This window comes from Sinocyclocheilus anshuiensis, unplaced genomic scaffold (genome assembly GCF_001515605.1).
Source record: "Sinocyclocheilus anshuiensis isolate Anshui unplaced genomic scaffold, SAMN03320099.WGS_v1.1 scaffold274, whole genome shotgun sequence".
NCBI lineage: Eukaryota > Metazoa > Chordata > Actinopteri > Cypriniformes > Cyprinidae > Sinocyclocheilus > Sinocyclocheilus anshuiensis.
The window spans coordinates 2,181,230-2,199,822 of record NW_015547698.1 but is presented as its reverse complement, the minus strand read 5'-3'; the positions used below and the strand labels follow the sequence as shown (position 1 = coordinate 2,199,822).

At 38.4% G+C, this 18,593-nt stretch overlaps 3 protein-coding genes across 3 annotated transcripts in view; 2 read left to right on the top strand and 1 right to left on the bottom strand.

Moving 5' to 3' along the window:
* Nucleotides 1-2,286: 2,286 nt before the first annotated feature.
* On the top strand, nt 2,287-8,572 carry LOC107703714 (cadherin-23-like). The gene is made up of 16 exons (XM_016506428.1): nt 2,287-2,292; nt 2,494-2,583; nt 2,675-2,764; nt 2,874-2,981; nt 3,264-3,377; nt 3,468-3,561; nt 3,838-3,950; nt 4,066-4,239; nt 4,337-4,465; nt 4,585-4,740; nt 4,903-5,083; nt 5,194-5,324; nt 6,085-7,035; nt 7,741-7,866; nt 7,965-8,216; nt 8,307-8,572. Exons 1-16 carry the CDS (start codon nt 2,287-2,289, stop codon nt 8,424-8,426), a joined length of 2,835 nt encoding a protein of 944 aa, XP_016361914.1. The 3' UTR covers nt 8,427-8,572.
* Nucleotides 8,573-9,012: 440 nt separating this feature from the next.
* LOC107703836 (cadherin-10-like) lies at nt 9,013-14,226 on the top strand. Its single transcript, XM_016506595.1, has 12 exons — nt 9,013-9,117; nt 9,320-9,492; nt 9,631-9,779; nt 9,963-10,270; nt 10,611-10,721; nt 11,160-11,351; nt 11,476-11,570; nt 12,025-12,189; nt 12,325-12,519; nt 12,666-12,764; nt 12,898-12,916; nt 13,012-14,226. Exons 3-12 carry the CDS (start codon nt 9,650-9,652, stop codon nt 13,096-13,098), a joined length of 1,401 nt encoding a protein of 466 aa, XP_016362081.1. The 5' UTR covers nt 9,013-9,117; nt 9,320-9,492; nt 9,631-9,649; the 3' UTR covers nt 13,099-14,226.
* A 176-nt stretch (nt 14,227-14,402) lies between these two features.
* Nucleotides 14,403-18,593, bottom strand: part of LOC107703713 (ubiquitin carboxyl-terminal hydrolase 34-like) — a 52,480-nt gene continuing 48,289 nt past the window's right edge. The window contains 5 exon segments of the mRNA XM_016506427.1: nt 14,403-15,416; nt 16,640-16,796; nt 16,874-17,020; nt 17,346-17,486; nt 18,504-18,583. Coding sequence (XP_016361913.1) covers nt 14,758-15,416; nt 16,640-16,796; nt 16,874-17,020; nt 17,346-17,486; nt 18,504-18,583 — 1,184 coding nt within the window. The 3' untranslated portion in view covers nt 14,403-14,757.

Sequence of the window (18,593 nt, the reverse complement as noted above, 5' to 3'; positions counted from 1 at the left end):
AAGGACCAGCATAAACCAGCAAAAGGACCAGCATAAACCAGCAAAGGACCAGCATAAACCAGCAAAGGACCAGCGTAAACCAGCAAAAGACCAGCGTAAACCAGCAAAAGGACCAGCGTAAACCAGCAAAAGGACCAGCATAAACCAGCAAAGGACCAGCATAAACCAGCATCCCAGCGTCAAAACATACCTAACCAGCATATGCTGGTTTTTTCAACAGGGATGTCAGGGCTGGACCAGGTTTAACATTCAAATCCTTATTTACATCAAATCATTAGCATAAGATATAATAATCTTTCAAGCATTTATGTAGAGTGTTTATTGTGTGACCTTTGATTTGTTCTGTAATGTAACTAAAATGTTGATGTAATATATATATATATATATATATGTAACACTGGTTCTGCTCAATAAGGATCATAACTAGTAAGCAGTGATAAGATAATCTTTGTTGGCAATAGCAACATAGAATACGGCAGATAGATTTGGAAAATCTATTATTCATTGTTGTCATGTATCTTTACAGCCTGTTCAATTGCAGACCAACGTCCAGCATAAAGGTCTTTAGATTTATGACAATGTATGAGTGGTTGTTATAAGGAAGGAAGGAATAGTGTACTGTTCATTATTGCAAAATAAACCCTGACAGGATGGTCACATCCCAGACACGAACTTGTGTCATCCTACAGGGGTTTGTTTTATTATAATGAGCAGTTGACTGTTCAGTATTCTTCTTATTACCCCGCCAATACCAGTAGGCTACATGAATAAATTGAAAGTGAAATATTGATTAGAGTTCAAATTATTCCACTATGTGACAAGAAAGAGAGCACACAGTGATATGAAAGACATAAAGCACAGCATATGAAATCAGTTGCCAGGACAACAGGCAGCCATTGATACAGTTCACTGATCATTTGACATCAGAATGTTGCGATTGACCAATCAGAATGAAGAATTCCAGAGGGCTGTATAATAATAAAAAAGAATAGACATTGAAACCATTGCATGAGAAGAAATGGTAGAACGAGATCAAGTAAATGTTGATTTCAAAGGTTCAAAAACGTAGATATCCTCAGATAAACTCGTAACATTATATTATTTCCACACAATCCCTCCCACATACTGTCAATCCTGTATTATTGGCCTTTATGAAGTACCTTTGATACCTGTTTACAGCAGAGGCCATAACCGTTTATGACATACAATAAAGAACAGCTCAGAGAGAGATGTTACAGAAGGAATAGTTATTCTCTTCACTGCTAGGCTTCATAATACAAGCTGCACTGACTGTGAATTAAAGATGGCCTTATTTTCACTTTCTTTATATTCTTTGTTTATTTTAGTTTTTCTGCATGTTCATGGTGTATGGAGTGAAACTGGTAAGTCAGATTTATATCTGTCTAATGAAGTAAAATGCTTGTCAGGACTTAATAGGAAGTAATATAACTTAATATTAGTATAACAGTTATATTTCGAAGTGATAACATGAGTTTTAACTAAGTAATATTCATTATGCGACCAGATAGAGTGTTGATTTGATTTAGAACGACAGCTGAAGCACGTCACCAGCATTTCAGCAAAAACACTGAAAATAAAAATGTTGGCCAATTTGAAAACTGCCTGTTTAAATAGTTTTTCAGTATATTGTGTGATTTGATTCTGTTTATAGTACTGAATGTAGGCTTTCAGCGGTCTATTAGGTCTTTAAACCAAATACTTGCTGCTGTTTAAGCTTCCTCAGAGATAAACTGTGCAGCTGGAAGTGAAATCCAAGTAGGGAGTATTCTGGAGGGATATGAAGGTGAGATATGCTAACATGACTTTAACTGAATAGTTTACAATATTACATGCGTCTTTTCACTTTTGCATTATTATTATTAGTAGTAGTAGTATGTTTTTATTAAACTATTTTAAAAGATATTTGATAACATCCCTCTGTGGTAATTTTAAATGCTGTTGCTTGCTATGTGATTATTGATTATTTGATTGCGTGTCAGAATATGTATTTGAATGTGTATTTGATCTGGCATCTCTCTACAGGAGATGTAGAGATTATCACTAATATCAGACTTGAAGATCGTCTGGTGCTGGAGTCATATCGCTTTCCTATTGCTTTGGAATTTCTGGAGCTGATTTACTCTGATGGAAACACAACTGCTACAGTACGGACCAAAAAAACACTGGACGCTGATGAACTAAAGGAGGTTTGTTCCAGCCTCACTGATTCATTGAGCTGGTATAGTGTCAGTTAGTCTCTACTGCCTTTTACCCATTCTCACATAGATGATTGTACTGCATTTTATTTGTTCACTCTTTGTCTGTTTTATTTTTTCTAGAATGGAGAGAAATTATATTATTCAGTCACCTGCTCAAACACAGGGGTATGTTTATTTACACAACTTCATAAAATCATTCAATAAGACAAATCATTATAGAAATAAAGATTCAGCAAATAAACCTTGACTATAAAGTCTTCATTGTTCATTTCAGCTGAAAAACATCCGAACAATAGACGTTCAGGACGTCAATGACAACCCTCCGATCTTCCAGAACAAAACATACAGCACCACAGTGTCAGAGGTGTGTATAATGTCACGTCTTTATACAGCTGTAGTGTGTTTGGTCACTGAGAGACCTCACATCTCTTAGTAAACGGTGTCTTTTGCTCCAGACGACGGCTGTGGGTTCAGATGTGCTCCGGGTGAGGGCTGAAGATGCAGATGTGTCTACAGAAAACAACAGAATTACATATTCTATACTGGTAAGCTGTGAATAATTCTCATATATTTGATATAATGATGTAACTGCTATGTAGGCTCAGTTTTTATCCATATTCTCATTTTAATTCATCACTTCCCCTCTATTAACAGCCTCCAGTACCAGATGACTTTGAAGTGAGAAATGATGGTAACATCAGGTTGAAACAACGTCTGAACTACAACAAAGTTCACCAGTACATCTTCACTGTGGAAGCAAGAGTAAAGAAAAAAACTCTGACATCCTACCAGTCCTGCATCCATAGCACTTTGATCACTATACTTAATAGCTTTAGTAGTCGATTCTTTAAAGGAATATTTCACTTTTAAAGTCATCAGATACTTACTCATGGAACCCAAAAGTAGACACTTAGCAGAATGCCCAAGCTGCTTTTTTCCCCCATACATAGAAAGTGGATGGGGACCAAGAATAAATGAAGAGATTTTAATTTTTGGATGAATTATAATTTTAAAGTAGTTACACAACACTATGTTTCTTCACAGGATACAGGAGGATTCAGTGACACTGCAACAGTTACAATAACGGTTGAAGATTTTGACAGCCTAAACCCTTCTTTTGATCACAGTCTCTATGAAGCATCCATTGAGGAAAACCAGGTAAATGACGTCAGAGAGCAAGATCAATGCTTAAAACACATGTCTGACCACACAAATAAAACCCTTTATGTCTTTTCTGTCCATGCACAGGTAGGACAACTGTCAGACGTCACTCCTGAGGCCATAAAAGCTCAAGATGGCGACACGGGCATCAACGAACCTATAGTTTACAGTATAACCGCAGGTGCTGATAACAGAAGATTTACAACACACCTACATGACATACGTCCTAATCTAAACAACCACCTGTTTCCAAATATAGTTTCTCAATAAATGTGGGAGAACTAGAGATGAAATTCTCATTTTAAATCTGATGTAAAATGCCACCAAAAATAGTCAAGCATAGTCAATTGGAATTGACAAAACCAGTACTTTACACTCTTAATAATATACTTATATTTGAATATTCTGAAATAAGTTTATGATAATAACAAAGCACATATCCACATTTTTGTTCCAGTCTTTCCTAATGAATATCAGAGCTTCTTCAATATTGATGAAAGGACTGGGGTCATCTCTGCGACAACGGCACTAGACAGAGAGGAATTTGAGCAGATAACGGTTTACATACAGGTATAAGACATTTCTAAACATATTCATTTATTAAAGATTAGGCTGATGTTATGAATCTGAAGAGATTTTAGTATTTTGATCGTTCGTGTTTTCTAATCATTATTTCTCAAAATAGGCAGCGCAGCAGGATGATGCCAGCAAAACAACAAATGCTGTGGTGTCCGTCACCATTGAGGATGTGAATGACAACCCGCCGGAATTTGACCAGGATCAATACACAGTATCTATTCCAGAAAATTCACCACAGGGCCAGTTTGTGCTTCAGACAAGAGTCACTGACCTAGACCTGGTACTGTTCCTTAAAAAAAAAAAAAAAAGCTCAGTCTGATTGAAAAATAAAATAAAAACTGAGAAAAGAACTTACCAAGTGACCAATTTCACCCTAGGGAGGATTTATGGGAACACTGCGGATTATTCCAGACTCCGTCCCTTTTTCCATCAGCCTTGACGGAACTATTCTGGTGAAAAGTTCTGCAGACCTAGACAGAGAGACCACAGATAGCTTCAGTTTTCAAGTAACAATAAGGCTCATTTTATCATTAGATATCACTATGATTTTTGTGCAACGAAGAATTATAATGTGATCACATTGGTTTCAAGCACCACTGTATTGTAAGCATGCCATTTTTTTTAGGTTGAAGCACAAGAAAACCCTCCTTCCACCAACAAAGCAACAGCAGAAGTGACCATTGTCCTCCTGGATGAGAATGACAACAGTCCACAGTTTACAACTTCCAAGTATGAGGGCAAAGTTTTCAGCAATCAGACTATTGGAATGCAAGTTGTCAAGGTGATGAATCATTGTTTTGTTGAGTCATTTAAATATTTTCCAGTCCAGTCAATATTTTAGTAACTTTTCAGAGATTGTGGAACCATAATGTCATGACTACTATACCATAAACCTTGGAAAGAAGTTGTATACCAACTAAACGTATATAAATTTTCATGTAAGGTTGAAGCAACAGACCTGGATGATGGTTCAAATGGGGAAATCAGCTACTCAATTGAGTTTGGAAATGAGAAAGGTCATTTTGAAATGAATGAGAATGATGGGGAGATTACACTAGTTAAAGAAATCGGCCTGCTGGACAATAAAATCATTGAATTTGCACTCTATGTGACTGCAAAAGATGGTAAGTTTTTATATCTAGGTGTTTTGGAAGAAATTTGATGGAGGCATATATGGCTATGGATACATTCCTTTTGGCTTAAAAACCACTGCACTTTCTTTTCCTACCATTAGGGGGTGCTATAAGCAGATCAACCTCTGCAATAGTGAATGTCAAGGCACCTGGAGAGTCTCATCCTCAGTTCCTTCGGGACACCTACCAGGGACAAGTAGAGGAGGATCAGGCAGACGCAGACATCGTGAAGGTCCTTGCAGCACAAACAGTTTCCTTATAAGATTTCTTTCACGAGGCATTGTCCCTGTAACTGATTTAAAAGCCATTGATGATAATAATAATATGGTCTGCTGAATTACAACCATCTAAACTAACAAATCTTTATTTAAAGAAATGAAAACAGAGAGATATTTACCAAACTTGGTACACTAATTTATGGACTCAATATGAAGACACATGCAAAAAATGGCAGAGCATGGCCACTTGGTGGCGCTATAATAGGAAAACATGAATTTGGCTGTAACTTTGGATTCATTGGTCCAATCTACTTGAAATTTTGCACATTTTGCAAGTGTCAGCTCCAACCAGGGTCTACGAGGACAGTCGCATATCTCAAAAAAACTTGAAAAAATGAAAAATCGTGTCATTATTTACTCACCCTCATGTTGTTTCAAACATTTTTTTCTGTGGAATACAAAAAGGAGAAATTTACAAGTGGTGTGCAAGCTTTTTTGTTTTCCATGTGACTGTCAATCTCCAAAAAGGACACCATAAAAGGATCAAAGTATATGACTTATGCACTATATTCCAAGCCTTCTAAAGTTATTCGACAGCTTTGTGTGAGGAACAGACTGAAAAAATCATAATGTACTGAAAATCAGAAGATTTGGAAAATAGCATGCATTCCTTTAAATGTTAATCAATTTTGAGTTCTCACATAGAGTAAAAAAGACAGAGGAAATCTGGTAAATGGTCTAATCATGGACCAATGTGTACTCTTTCATTTACAGGTTGACTTCCTGTCCCTTGATCCTATGGTTCTTGTCATCTTAAGGGTTGAGAGTGATGATGACAAGTTCTCTATAAACCAGGACACAGGTGTTCTCTCGACCAAAGTCAAACTAGACTTTGAGGAGACGAGCAGCTACACTGTGCAGGTGTCGATATCAGATGGAACTAACCGGGATGAGGCATCAGTCCTGGTTGAGGTGCTGGACATCAATGACAACAGTCCAGAGTTTGAAATTCACCCTGCTACTGTCCCAGTACCAGAGGATTACACGGTGGGAGATGATGTAACCTCCGTAACAGCCACAGATGCGGATTTAGGGTTTAATGGTGAAGTGCGATACACCATCCTGGGAGGTGTTGGGAGATTTAGTGTTGACCAAGAAACGGGAGTGATAACTCTAGCAGCTCCACTTGACAGGGAGACCCAAGATGAGTACCGCTTAGTGATCACTGCCCAAGATCAGGGTCGGCCGTCACGTTCCGCTACCACCACTCTGGACATCTCCGTAACTGACATCAACGACAATGCTCCCATATTTTCCAAACAGCAGTATGAGACCACAGTGTCTGAGCATGCTGAAGTAGGAACAAATGTCATAGACATCCTGGCGACAGACAAAGATGATGGTGAAAATGCAATTGTGACTTATCACATTGTCAAGCAGGAGCCTTCTTCAACACCATACGTCTTTACCATCGATGAAGAGTCTGGTTCCATAAGCCTAGCTGGAAAACTGGATTATGGCAAAGCTAAGCGGTACACTCTAGAGGTGGAGGGACGAGATGGAGGAAACCCCGTTCTCAATGGCAGTACTTCTGTAACGGTGTCGATTGAGGACGTAAACGATAAAGCTCCTGTGTTCAGTAAGGACCAGTATGACGTGTCCGTCTATGAAAACCTTGCAGGTGGAACTGCTCTGGATTCTTTGGAAGTTTCAGATGAGGATGAGGTAAGAAAAGTAGACGCTAGACCTCTCCCCTAAAGTCTAGTAACTGCCGAGAAACCTCCTATTAACCTATTAACCAATGCCACTAGCAACCACCCAGAAAACCTTAGCAACACTCTAGTAATCAACTAGCAACCACATAGCAATACCCTTCTAATATACACCATGTTAAGCAGTTGCAGAGGTGCTCCGACTCATCCTTGCAGCTGCATGGTAACCACATCGGAACATCTTTGCACCTTCTTAGCAACACTCAGCTACCACCCAAACACTCTAGCATCAACTTAAAACTCTGTAACACCTTCAGGGGTGCTGTAACTTGGGGATGGTTAGGATGATTCTAAGGGCCCTGATCAGATAGGGGGCCCGACACAACCCAAGCCCCTCGGAATGCAATTTCTACCGAGGGGGCCCAAGTCAATATGCTGTTCAGGGGGCCCAGAAACCATAGCAGTGCCCCGAACACCTTAGCCACCCTAACAACAATTTGACAGAATTTCCTACCAATTACTCGGAAAAGTTTAGGAACAGCTTAGTCATGCAAGTATACAAGGCACATGTAACATTCCAGTCTCTCTTCTAACTGCTCAAGTATTTAAACTACAAAAGACCTAAGCTTTCAAATTCACCTTGTACATTTCCAGGTAAGGCTTTGTCAAGCCAATATTCCAAGTTTGTTTTACCTTTTCTTGCTTCCTTTTCAATCAGGGTGGGTTCTCTAAAGGTCAGTTTATCATGAACAGTGATACCTTCATTATCAACAGTCAAGGAGTAATATCACTCAGGAGTGATGCCACCTTGGATAGAGAAACTATAGACAAATATAACATTGAGGTACAAAACTTTCACATTCATCTCTTGAAACCAACTATTCACAAAATGTTCAGGATAAATATGAATTTTAAATGGGATACTTGCATTGTCCTTTTTAGGTAATAGCTGTAGACCAGCCTGTTGAGGGTTTAAGCTCCACAGCTCAGGTCACGATCACTGTTCTGGACGTCAACGACAACAACCCACAATTCCTTCCTCTCCCAGAGCCCATTGAGATTCTGGAAGGTGTGTACACTCCCTCATCACCTGGAGAGGTGTGCTTAATCTCAGCCACAGACTCTGACATTGGAGACAATGGACGTGTCACCATGACTATTTCTTCTTATAGCAATATCTTCAGCTTCAAAGATGTGAGGAACTAAACCTATGACAGAGCATTGTCAGCTGTTCAATTCTTATTTATTATTATTATTTTATATTTCCTTGCTTTTGCCCTTTAGGATGGGACTCTACTAGCTATCGTGGAGCTGGATCGAGAGACACAAGATGTGTATGATTTGGTCATTGTTGCTGTGGATCATGGGAGCCCACAGGGAAATGTAACTTCCTTTTCTTTGTAGAATTAACATGATCTAACTTCAATACAGTTTTGTTATTCTACATTCTTAGTCACAACCTCAGACAGCATTCCCACAGTCTGTTTACGGATTACTGGTACATACTGCCAATATAACAAAAAAATCTTGAACCTGAACTAGACAAAACATTTGAGTTCGCTCTAAAGCTGGGGTAACCAGCCCTGCTCCTGGAGAGCTACCTTTTGCCAGAGTTGAGTTCATTTGAGTTTACAAAACAGGAGTGTCCAAACCTGCCCATGGAGAGTAAACTTCCACTATAGCATTGAGCTCCAACCCTTCTTAAGTTATCCTAAAACAGGCAAAGGTATTCAGTATTACCTGAAAATTACAGGTAGGTGTTGTTGGAGCAGGGTTGGAACCCGGAGTTTGTGAAGGGTTGCTATCCAGGAACAGGGTCACCTACCGTTGCTCTTAAACAGGGGTTTCCAATCCTGCTCCTGGAGGCCCACTGTCCTGCAGAGTTTAGCTTCAACTTGTCCCCAACACGCTTGACTGGACGTCTACAGTAATTCTAAAATACCTTGATTAGCTGGTTCAGGTGTGTTTGATTAGGGTTGGAGCTAAATTCTGGGGGATGGTAGCCCTCCAGGAAAAGGGTTGACTACTTCTGCTCTAAATTTATTTAATATTTTGGATTTTTCCATCTCTAAATTACATGTAAAGCAAACTCCAGGTAGTGTTTTTTTATGTTGCGCAGATGATCAACCAGTCTAAGCTGCTACTGACTAAGACGTTGCACTGTGGATCCAACTTTGTGTCAATATTCAAACCTCTGGATACCTGATACTAGTTACAATACTTAAGTTAGATAGACATTGCAAATATGGGCTTTTGGTCTGTACTAGAAAAGGGTTGCTTGTGTTTATTTTTTGCAGAACATCACCACAGTGAGAGTCAGTATCACAGACGTCAATGACAACGCTCCAGTCTTCAGCTCTGACACCTACAGCAGAAGCATTCTGGTTAAAGACGCCAAGGTTGGAGAGGTGCTGCTGACGCTCTCTGCCACAGATAAAGATGCCGGATCCAACGCAATCATTAGATACAGGTAAGTTCAAGACTTTCATACTTATAACTAAGCTTCCATTTAGAAAAGTTAAACTCTTCAATATAAATAATATAAAAATACACTTACCTACATTACATTTTTTTTTTAGACAGATGCATGAATTTTGTCTTTCTGTAGTTTCTCTGAAGAGTCTTCCATGGTTGCACTGGATGCTGAAACAGGAGACATCACTCTGATCTCTGACCTTAGCGAGGTCACAGAAGACATGCTGCTAATCCTTACTGCTACAGCGACAGATCATGGAACGCCAGCACAGTCTGATGAAGGTTTGGGTCTGGTTTGCATAATTCCTTTGAATTATTCCTGTGAACATTGTGTTCAAACAGTTCAGATAATGTTTGCAAATAAACAGTTCTTTGGGAGGAGTTTATTCTTAGTAAACCCCCCCTTCAGTATTCAAATGTGATCCAATGAACATGTCAAAGCTAACATCTTTCTTCTCTCTGTAGCTGAAGTCTTGATCCACTTCAAAATTTCCTCTCTCACTGAGAGTGTGGCTTTTGAGAGCTCCTCCTACAACTTCAAAATTAAGGAGAATGAACCTGAGGCCACAATAGTAGGCAAGGTCAAGGCATTACCAGGGAGTCCACTGGTTACAGTCAGCTATAACATGAAGTCACACGAGGATGTCTTCTCTGTGGATGAGGAAGGAACCATAAAAGCTCTCAGACCACTGGACAAGGAGGAAGAGGAGTGGTACATCCTCACCATAGAGGCCATAGACTCCAGAACACCTCCAAACACTGCAGAGACAGCGGTACTATTCTTACTACAAACTAAGGCCAGAAACATACTCTACACAAGTATGCAAACACCAATGGTAGATAGCTAAAATGCATGTTGAGTAGTTGTCCTAGAAGACAACTCAAGGAAACAGCACCTCTTGATGCAACACTGAGCATGCACAAAGAACTTTTGTAGCAATACAAATTGCTTTCTGACAAATGTAAGAATGCAATGACAAGTTTGTGTAACTAGAAAGTTTGTGTTCACATACTTGCGTAGAATGTGTTTCGGGCCTAAGTCTTGATGTTCCAACACATGTTAAAGCCAAATTATATATAGTAGCACTTAACTTACTCTCTCTTAATTTTCAGGTCAGCGTTCAGGTTGAGAATGTAAATGAAGCTCCTGTGTTTGACACTGAAATATATAAGGCAGAAATTTTCAGTATCACTCCATACAAATTCCCTATAGTGAAGGTCCAGGTAAGTGAATCTCAGATGTGGCTGGTGCTTTTCAAAAGAGGGCCTAGACATCAGTTGTAAATGCAATGGATGTACTCAGACTTATTTTATATATAGTGGCATTTACCAAGATAAGCATCACTGTTACTATTGCTTACAAATAGTATTTCTTACACTGGAAGTATATCTAGAGACTAGAATATCATAGAGGCTTAGGGGTGGGCTCTTTTGACTCGGGCCAGAAAGCAAACACCTAGCAACCACCCAGAACATCTTAGCAACTTTATGGCTAATGCTCTACTTAACCTCCTCAAAGATCCTTGCAAAATGGAAATACATAACAAAACGCAGAACTGTATATAAGTCATAGACTAGAGAAATAGTTAATTGTAATTAAGTTTTTTTTTTTTTGGTTGGGGGGGGGTTACCTAAGTGGTTGAAATGTCGTGTGTCCCTCAGGCATCAGACCCTGATGTTGGCGAGAGCTCAGATTTGCAGTATTCACTACTGGAGTCCACATCTCTGGTGGAAGTGGAGGCAAACACTGGTCAGATCTATGTGCTGGATGCATCTAGTGTTGGCGGCGGTCTGTTCACTTTACACGTTAAAGCCACTGATAAACATGGACTGTTCACGACTACAAAACTTGAGGTATTAAGAAATAGAGAGAGGGAGAAAAAAATTAGAAGGCTTTTTCAAATTACCAAAGGCATTGTGACTGAGAACTGTGAAAATTGAAAAGATGAAAACAAGCTCTCATGTTTTCCACCAACAGTTCACAGTGAAAGAAAGTGAAAGTGACAACGTCGTGGTCCTCTCTCTAAACCAGCCCGTGTTCACAGTGGAGAAGAAGATACCAGAGATTGAAGAGTAGGAGAATTGCCATTTCTCAGCCTACTTTGCATGGGGACAGAAGGGAAATTTAATCATTGTAATTTGTGTTTTGAGACCGAGAGTAAGGGGAAGTATGTTCGTCCAAATTGTTCACCCATTTTGTCACTATTTACTCACCGTCACGTTATTCCAAACCTGATGCTGCAGACTTTTCACTGTAAGACAAAAGGAAAGCTTTTTTTTTTCCCAGTGACCATGGGCCGATCAAGCGCCAATAATATAGTCCGTATGCATATCACAAAGTCACTTTGAGTGAGAAAAAGACTAAAATTGACATCATTATTCACTCATAATCTCTATAACTGGGTCAGTGAGTTGACCTCAAGAACCCCTCATACTTGAAAAAACGTTCTTTTTGAGTTGGTTCTTTTCAGTATACTTGTTGCAGTTCACAAATCATACTGAATCTTTTATTGGTGTTTTTTCTCAGTTCCATGAGGAAAGCTTTAGGTTTGACTGTGAAAATCCTCAGTGTGGGAGCTGAGGATGGGATCGAGATGCGCACCATTCTCCGGGAATCTGCAGTCAAGACTTACATCAGCTTCATTGCCATGGACTCCAGTGGTGCTGTCATTGAAGCCACGGAGGTCAAAGAGTAAGTTAGAAATGCAATATATTCATACATTTTTTCACATGTCTCCTTTTAAAGCCTACTTGGTTTCCACTGAAGCAAAAGTCTATGTAATTTAGACGCGAGTTTGAGGGATCTGAATTGTGTCGACTCCCACAGGAAACTGCGGAGTAATCACAACGCTCTAAAAGTGGAGCTGGAGAAGGTGTTTGGTTCCGATTTGGAATTCAAAGTGGAGGATGGTTCTGGAAACAATTCTGAAGATTCCAGTCAAGCAGCAGTCATCGCTCTCGGTGTTCTGCTGGCTATAAGCATTGTGGGACTCATCACTCTGACGACTGTCTATCTCGTTAGGTAACTTATTGGTGGCCATTCAGACATCACACTGATTAAACTGTATGTTGACTTTGAACGTTTTTCAAAAGGACTACTAATTTTTAAGGGGGAAACTTTTTTAAGCGTAAAAATATTTATACAATACATTATTTTTGCTGCCTCAGGAATAAGAAAATGAAGTACACGGATTCGGACAAAGAGAGCTTCAATATTGGCAGAACCAAGACCAGATCAAGTATTGACAGTAGTTTTCACTTTTCCAGGTAAACATCATTATATTGTCAAAGAGCAGATGCCAAGATACACTCACACATGTTAAGAATTTGATCTCAAATACAAAATGTGCATCAATTTTGTTCTGAGATGTTTGACTAAACATGTTTCTTCTGTTGATAGCAAAAAAGAAGCCAAAGAGGTAAAGCACTCCATTCAGAATTAGAATTCAGCCAGTATTCTGTGGAACTGAAAAGCTTGCATTTACAAATGCATATTACAAATTTTGTTTTTCAGGTCGAGTTCAGTAACAGACGCGAGTTTGAAAGATATTCCGAAAATGATGCAGATTTGAAAACTGGAAGCAGCATCTCTGCCCTATGAAAACATCCTGATGGATTATAAGATTTCATGAGTTTTAACATGAATTCTGACACACTGTTAAATCTCTGTTCCAAAACTTAGTGAGTTGCATTTTAAGGCAATTCCAAAAGATACAAGCTAATCCCATAATGCATTGTGACAAGACAGAGTGAAATGTTGACTATAAATATACTTCTTTCAGTTAATAATGAAAAATTGTCAATTTTACTCAACATTTTATGCTTGCTGCCTATGTAGTGTGTGCAATTATCAGTCACTTCTAGGTTTCATTTCAGTTGAGATGCTTAAACTCACCCATTTTTGGAAAAGAACAAAAATCTTCTTTGTATCCGTGTTTTTAATATGTACATTCAACTGCCTTGCATTTTGATAATTCATTTTCAAGGTGGTCTTTTACAAAGGGACTTGGACATCCCAAAACCTGCTCACAAATAACAGTAGGCTTTTGCACTTTAACTGGCCCAGCTATGATTGTGTATCAAAACGCTTTTAATTTGTATCTTTGATGTAAATACCTTTTTAGAATGATTTAACTTTTAAAAAATGTTTCTTAACCAAAGTGTGTGTGTGTGTATTTATCACAGGTCAATCCACAAATGAGACTTTTGAGTTTTAATCCAGTACACTTCCATCCAGTTTGTGCTTTGGGCTGTGCTCAGAAAAGCATACTAGCACACTACTTTTTTTTTTTTAGATTAATCCAACCTGAGTGCCAAATGTTGAGGCATTTACGCAAAAAATTGCATTAAGAAAATATAAAAACCAGTAATAATTTCTGAAATGAAAACTAAAATTACATTTAATTTGCTTCCGGTAAACAATGCAACATACTACCATTTGAAATGTTTTATTGTTGCATTTACAGCAAAAAAAAAAAAAAAAGGTAGGAAGTATGCAGTGTACACTATAGTATGCTGTACACTAGTATTCTATTCCAAACACAGCCATCAGCCTCTAGTTACACTCAGCAGAAAGAAAAAAATGAATAAAAATCACCTCACAACCTGCTTTTTGGACTTGATTCATAATTAAATCATATTAAAATTTTATTAAGTTATATCCTATATTAAAATAAATCAAAAAGACAGAGAGAAATCAAATACAGAGAACGCAAGAATGACATCCAATAGAATACAAAGTAAACATAGTTTTTGATATCCACCACAGAGAAAAAAAAAAAAAACACAGCAAGGCCTTCTCAGCCTCACATCTGTAAGTACAAAACTGGCACAGAAGACAATCATAATAATAATAATACACGTGAATAAAAACTAATTAAATTATGCACTGATGGGACTAAAACGTTGTAAACCTTTTCCCCGTTTCACTGCAGCCTTGAAAACAAACCACTTCAAAACAAAGAAACCAACAAAATCACGGTTTAAAAAAGAAAAAACTGCCATTTGACAAAAATACGCTCCGGTTGTTTTTTTTTCGTTCTGTACAATTAATGCAGAGCTCAGTTTTCTGGAACCCGAAAACTGAACTTTTTGTGTTGCAACCTAAAACAGATAAAGAGCGAGGCCAAAGAGCGGGGGAAAAAAAAAAAAAAAGTTGGACTTCAATTACTATGTCCAACTACTCTTAAAAAGACAAAACTGAACAGCATAGCGAACATGAAAATGTGAAATGCGAAAGAGGAGGGATGTGATAGTAACGTCACAAAGCTGAGGGGCGTGTCCCTCCTTTCCCGTTCGAAAGTTTGGCAACCACAGCAATCGTGGCCTCGACTGTGCGTGACAGCATCTCCAGAGCATCCTGCATGGGGGCGTGGCCACACCCGCCTGACTCCGCCTCCTGAAGCGAGCAGCTCCGCCCCTCGGCAGCATCCGGCAGGCTGGAGAGTAAAAGCACAGAGTCAGCAGAGGAGGAGGAGGAGGAGGAAGTGGAGGGTATTTCCTCTCGCTCTGGCTCCGCCTCCTGCTCTTGCACTTCCTTCCGCCCATCTTCCTCTTCCTCCTCCTCTCTTTCAGCTCTCTGCGGTGGAGGTTCGTCCGCTCGGCCAAACGCTTCAGGAAGGGAGGAGGATGATGACGAAGATGATGATGAAGAAGAAATATCCATTTTCTTCTCCTCGAGGGACGCACTGTCAGGAGAGGGTGGGTCGTTTTCCACTCCCGGGTCGATGAGGGAGGAGTCTCGGGTTTCGGTGTCCGAAGTGCTGGTGGGCGTTAACGCCTCCCCTGGCTCCGCCTTCTGCTCCGAGCAGGGAGCCAATGAGGAGGAAGCAGATGGAGGACAGACGGTGTCTGCCGGCCGATCTTCAGCACTGCTGCTCACCCGCCGGCGCTTCACTGGAGTGACACCTTCCTCTTCCACTGCGAAACAGACAGAGATATAAAATGAAGCAACATGAACCCAGTGATGTCATCAACAATAAGTGCACATTATGCATAATACCCACTTAAAAATGCTTACTTTTATAATTAAAAAATTATACCATTTAGGATTGCTTTGTGTGATTAATGTTGTGTTTCATTTAAAGTGTTTAAGCATTTTGAGTTCCTTGAAAAGTGCTCTGTTATTACTAATAGTACTATCATGCGTAAGATATATATTTAAATTTATGTATAATTACAATATGTAATCACTGTTTAAAGGTCCCATATTGGCCGATCTGGTTTCCTGGTTAAAGTTAACCTTTTCGACATGTTTCGGCGATGTTGTTGCTCAGCAATGGCATGGACGCGATGTTGTCTGGGGGTTTGACAAAAGGAGAGTGGGACGGTGGGCGGTGCTCGGGATGGTGACTGAAGGCGGTGACTGTGTAGTTCTGACGTCAACTTTTTACGGAAGTCAAAACGGTTCGTGAAAAATCACAGCTACTTTAAGCAGGTTGTGTGGATTTTACTGTGGACTGACTGTTTTGAAACTTATATGGTAGTTAAATAGCCCCTAGACCTCAGTTATCATGAAAAAGGCCAGGAAATTTCAGTTTTGACAATATGGGACCTTTAAAATTTACTTTTAGTCATTTGTAAGATGTAAAAAAAATTCTTTTTTACCCCTAGCTGTTGCTACTATTTTATATTTATTTAAATAAATAAATATTATATCATATTTTAAATAATTCAAAGCCGTGGTGTACAAGAAATGCATATTTCCTTTTTTGTAGCCTTAGATGTTGCTACAATTATTATAAATAAATATTCACCAACAAATGTGATTTATTTTTAAATATTTACTTTAAGATATTTATTTAATATTTATTATTTTATTTTTTAAATAAAACTTGTTAGTGTTTTCGAGTACCCTGAAAAGGGCTCTTTAAATAAAAATATTATTGTTATTAGTTACAAAAAAAACATTTTCTGTATTAAAATATTAAAATGTACTTTATAATTATTAATAAAATAATTCAAAGCCATGATGTACAAGAAAACATTCTCCTTTTTTGTACCCCTAGCTGTTGCTACCATTTTTATAAATCAATGATTATTTAAAATAATGAATAAATAAACAAAATACTATTACTACTACTACTATTTATTTTTATTTTTGCATGGCAGTGAAACAAGCGTGTTTGTGTGTGTATTGACACCTTTGGCTTTGCGTTCCTTGGCCTCTATCTCTAAAGTGGTGCGGTGCTGCAGACACAGTCTGCATTTGGACAGCAGCTCCTGTAGAGCCGGACCTAAAGCAGGATCCAGCTGCTGAGGGGCGTAAACTGACAGCACCAGCAGCAGTGCACGCAGATCCTTCAACAGAGAGAGAGAGAGGGATGAATAAAGAGCTCTGGAGCGCTGGGTAAGAAGTGAGGTGGAGCTGTACTGACTGCATTCAGGAGGCTGCTGGTCTTGCTCAACTCTGCTCTCTGATTGGTCAGCTCAGGCTGCAGGCTGTGGTACTCGTTCAGTAGGTTGGTCACCAACACGTTGACGAGATTCGAGCAGCTTTGGCCTGATAACACCTGCACCTGCACCTAAACACACAAATCAAGTTTTAAACAGCAGCAGGAGAAGCTCAATGTCAGAAAGCAAAGAAGAAACTTCAAAATAAACTTAAATTTGGGTAACTTGCATTGAACAAGGTTTCACACTTGTAATAACGTGTTAGCACCATGAGACACAAAACTAGCACCGTTTCTGGGACAACAGTCAATTATATTTTTGGCCACAGAATTGACCAATCAGAATCAAGTATTCAAGAGTGTTGTGCAGTAACTCCAGAATAGCATTATTAAACTAAGTGAAGATAACCCGTGACTACATTAAATCTGCGTGAGAAGCAGATGTGCATGTATTTACTTTATGTAAGAAGCAGGTGAGGAAGGAGTAGGCGATGTTGTTGTTCAGGAAGTTTCTCTCGTCCATCAGGATGCATTTCATGTATTCTCCAAACGCTGGATCCTCACACAACAGCTTCACACACGACTGAGCCATCGCACACTGACAGAGACCAGAAAACACACACATCAGATTCTCACTTCTGATTGGATGAAATTGCTTTATTTTCATAATTATGCCTCTGAAATATCTGCTGCTTAAAGGCCACCTGTAGTGTCGCCCATATAAGGAATCCAACTGACATACAGAAATGTGTAATTAAAAATTACACTAATGTAATGTGTTTTAAAAATAATCGCTTAATGTGTGATTATTGTTGTGTGTCTCATTTAAAGTGACTTTGAGCACTTTGAAAATACATTATTATTATTATTATTATTATTATGTATAAAAATATATTTTTTTGTAAATAAAAACTATATTTAAAAGTAAATAAAACAATATTTTCTTATTATAAATAGATAGGAAATATTAGAGGAGTAGAGGAAAGATTATAATAAATTATAATATATATAAATTATTATTATTATTACTACTATTACTATTATTATTATTATTACCATACATATACCCCAGCGACTTAAGACTGCTTTTGTGCTCCAGGGACACATATTGTATTGTGTAATTAAGAGCTTAAAATGTGATTATGGGAATATGTAACATGAAGAAATGCATATTTTCTTTTTGCACCCTTAACTGTTGCTAACATTTCTTATTGAAAAAAATAAAACAAATAAATATTTATTATTATTATTATTATTATAATAAATAAATGTAATAATAATAATAATAATTAAAATAGAATAATTCAAAGCCATGCATGATAGTAATTTTACCACAGTTTTGATATTAAATTGATTATTAATGATTAGCTATGTGATAATAATAATAATAATAATAATGTTATTATTATATTTAAAAAAATTATAATTCAATGCTAGGCATGACGGCAATTTTACCACAGTTTTGATTTGGAGTTGATTTATTTATTACTTCAAAGCTATGCATGATTTTGCCACAGCTTTAGGCACTCCACATCTCATCATGCTTAACCTGTGGTAAAATCATTGTAAGACATGACCTCTACGTTTGTGTGACAGAAGACTGAGAAGATTTTACCGGAGACTGAGCAAGTTCTGTCCATAGTTTTGGAAAGAGAGCCAGGTGTAGAGGAAGTCCTTCATATGCTATCAACACACCTGCACACAA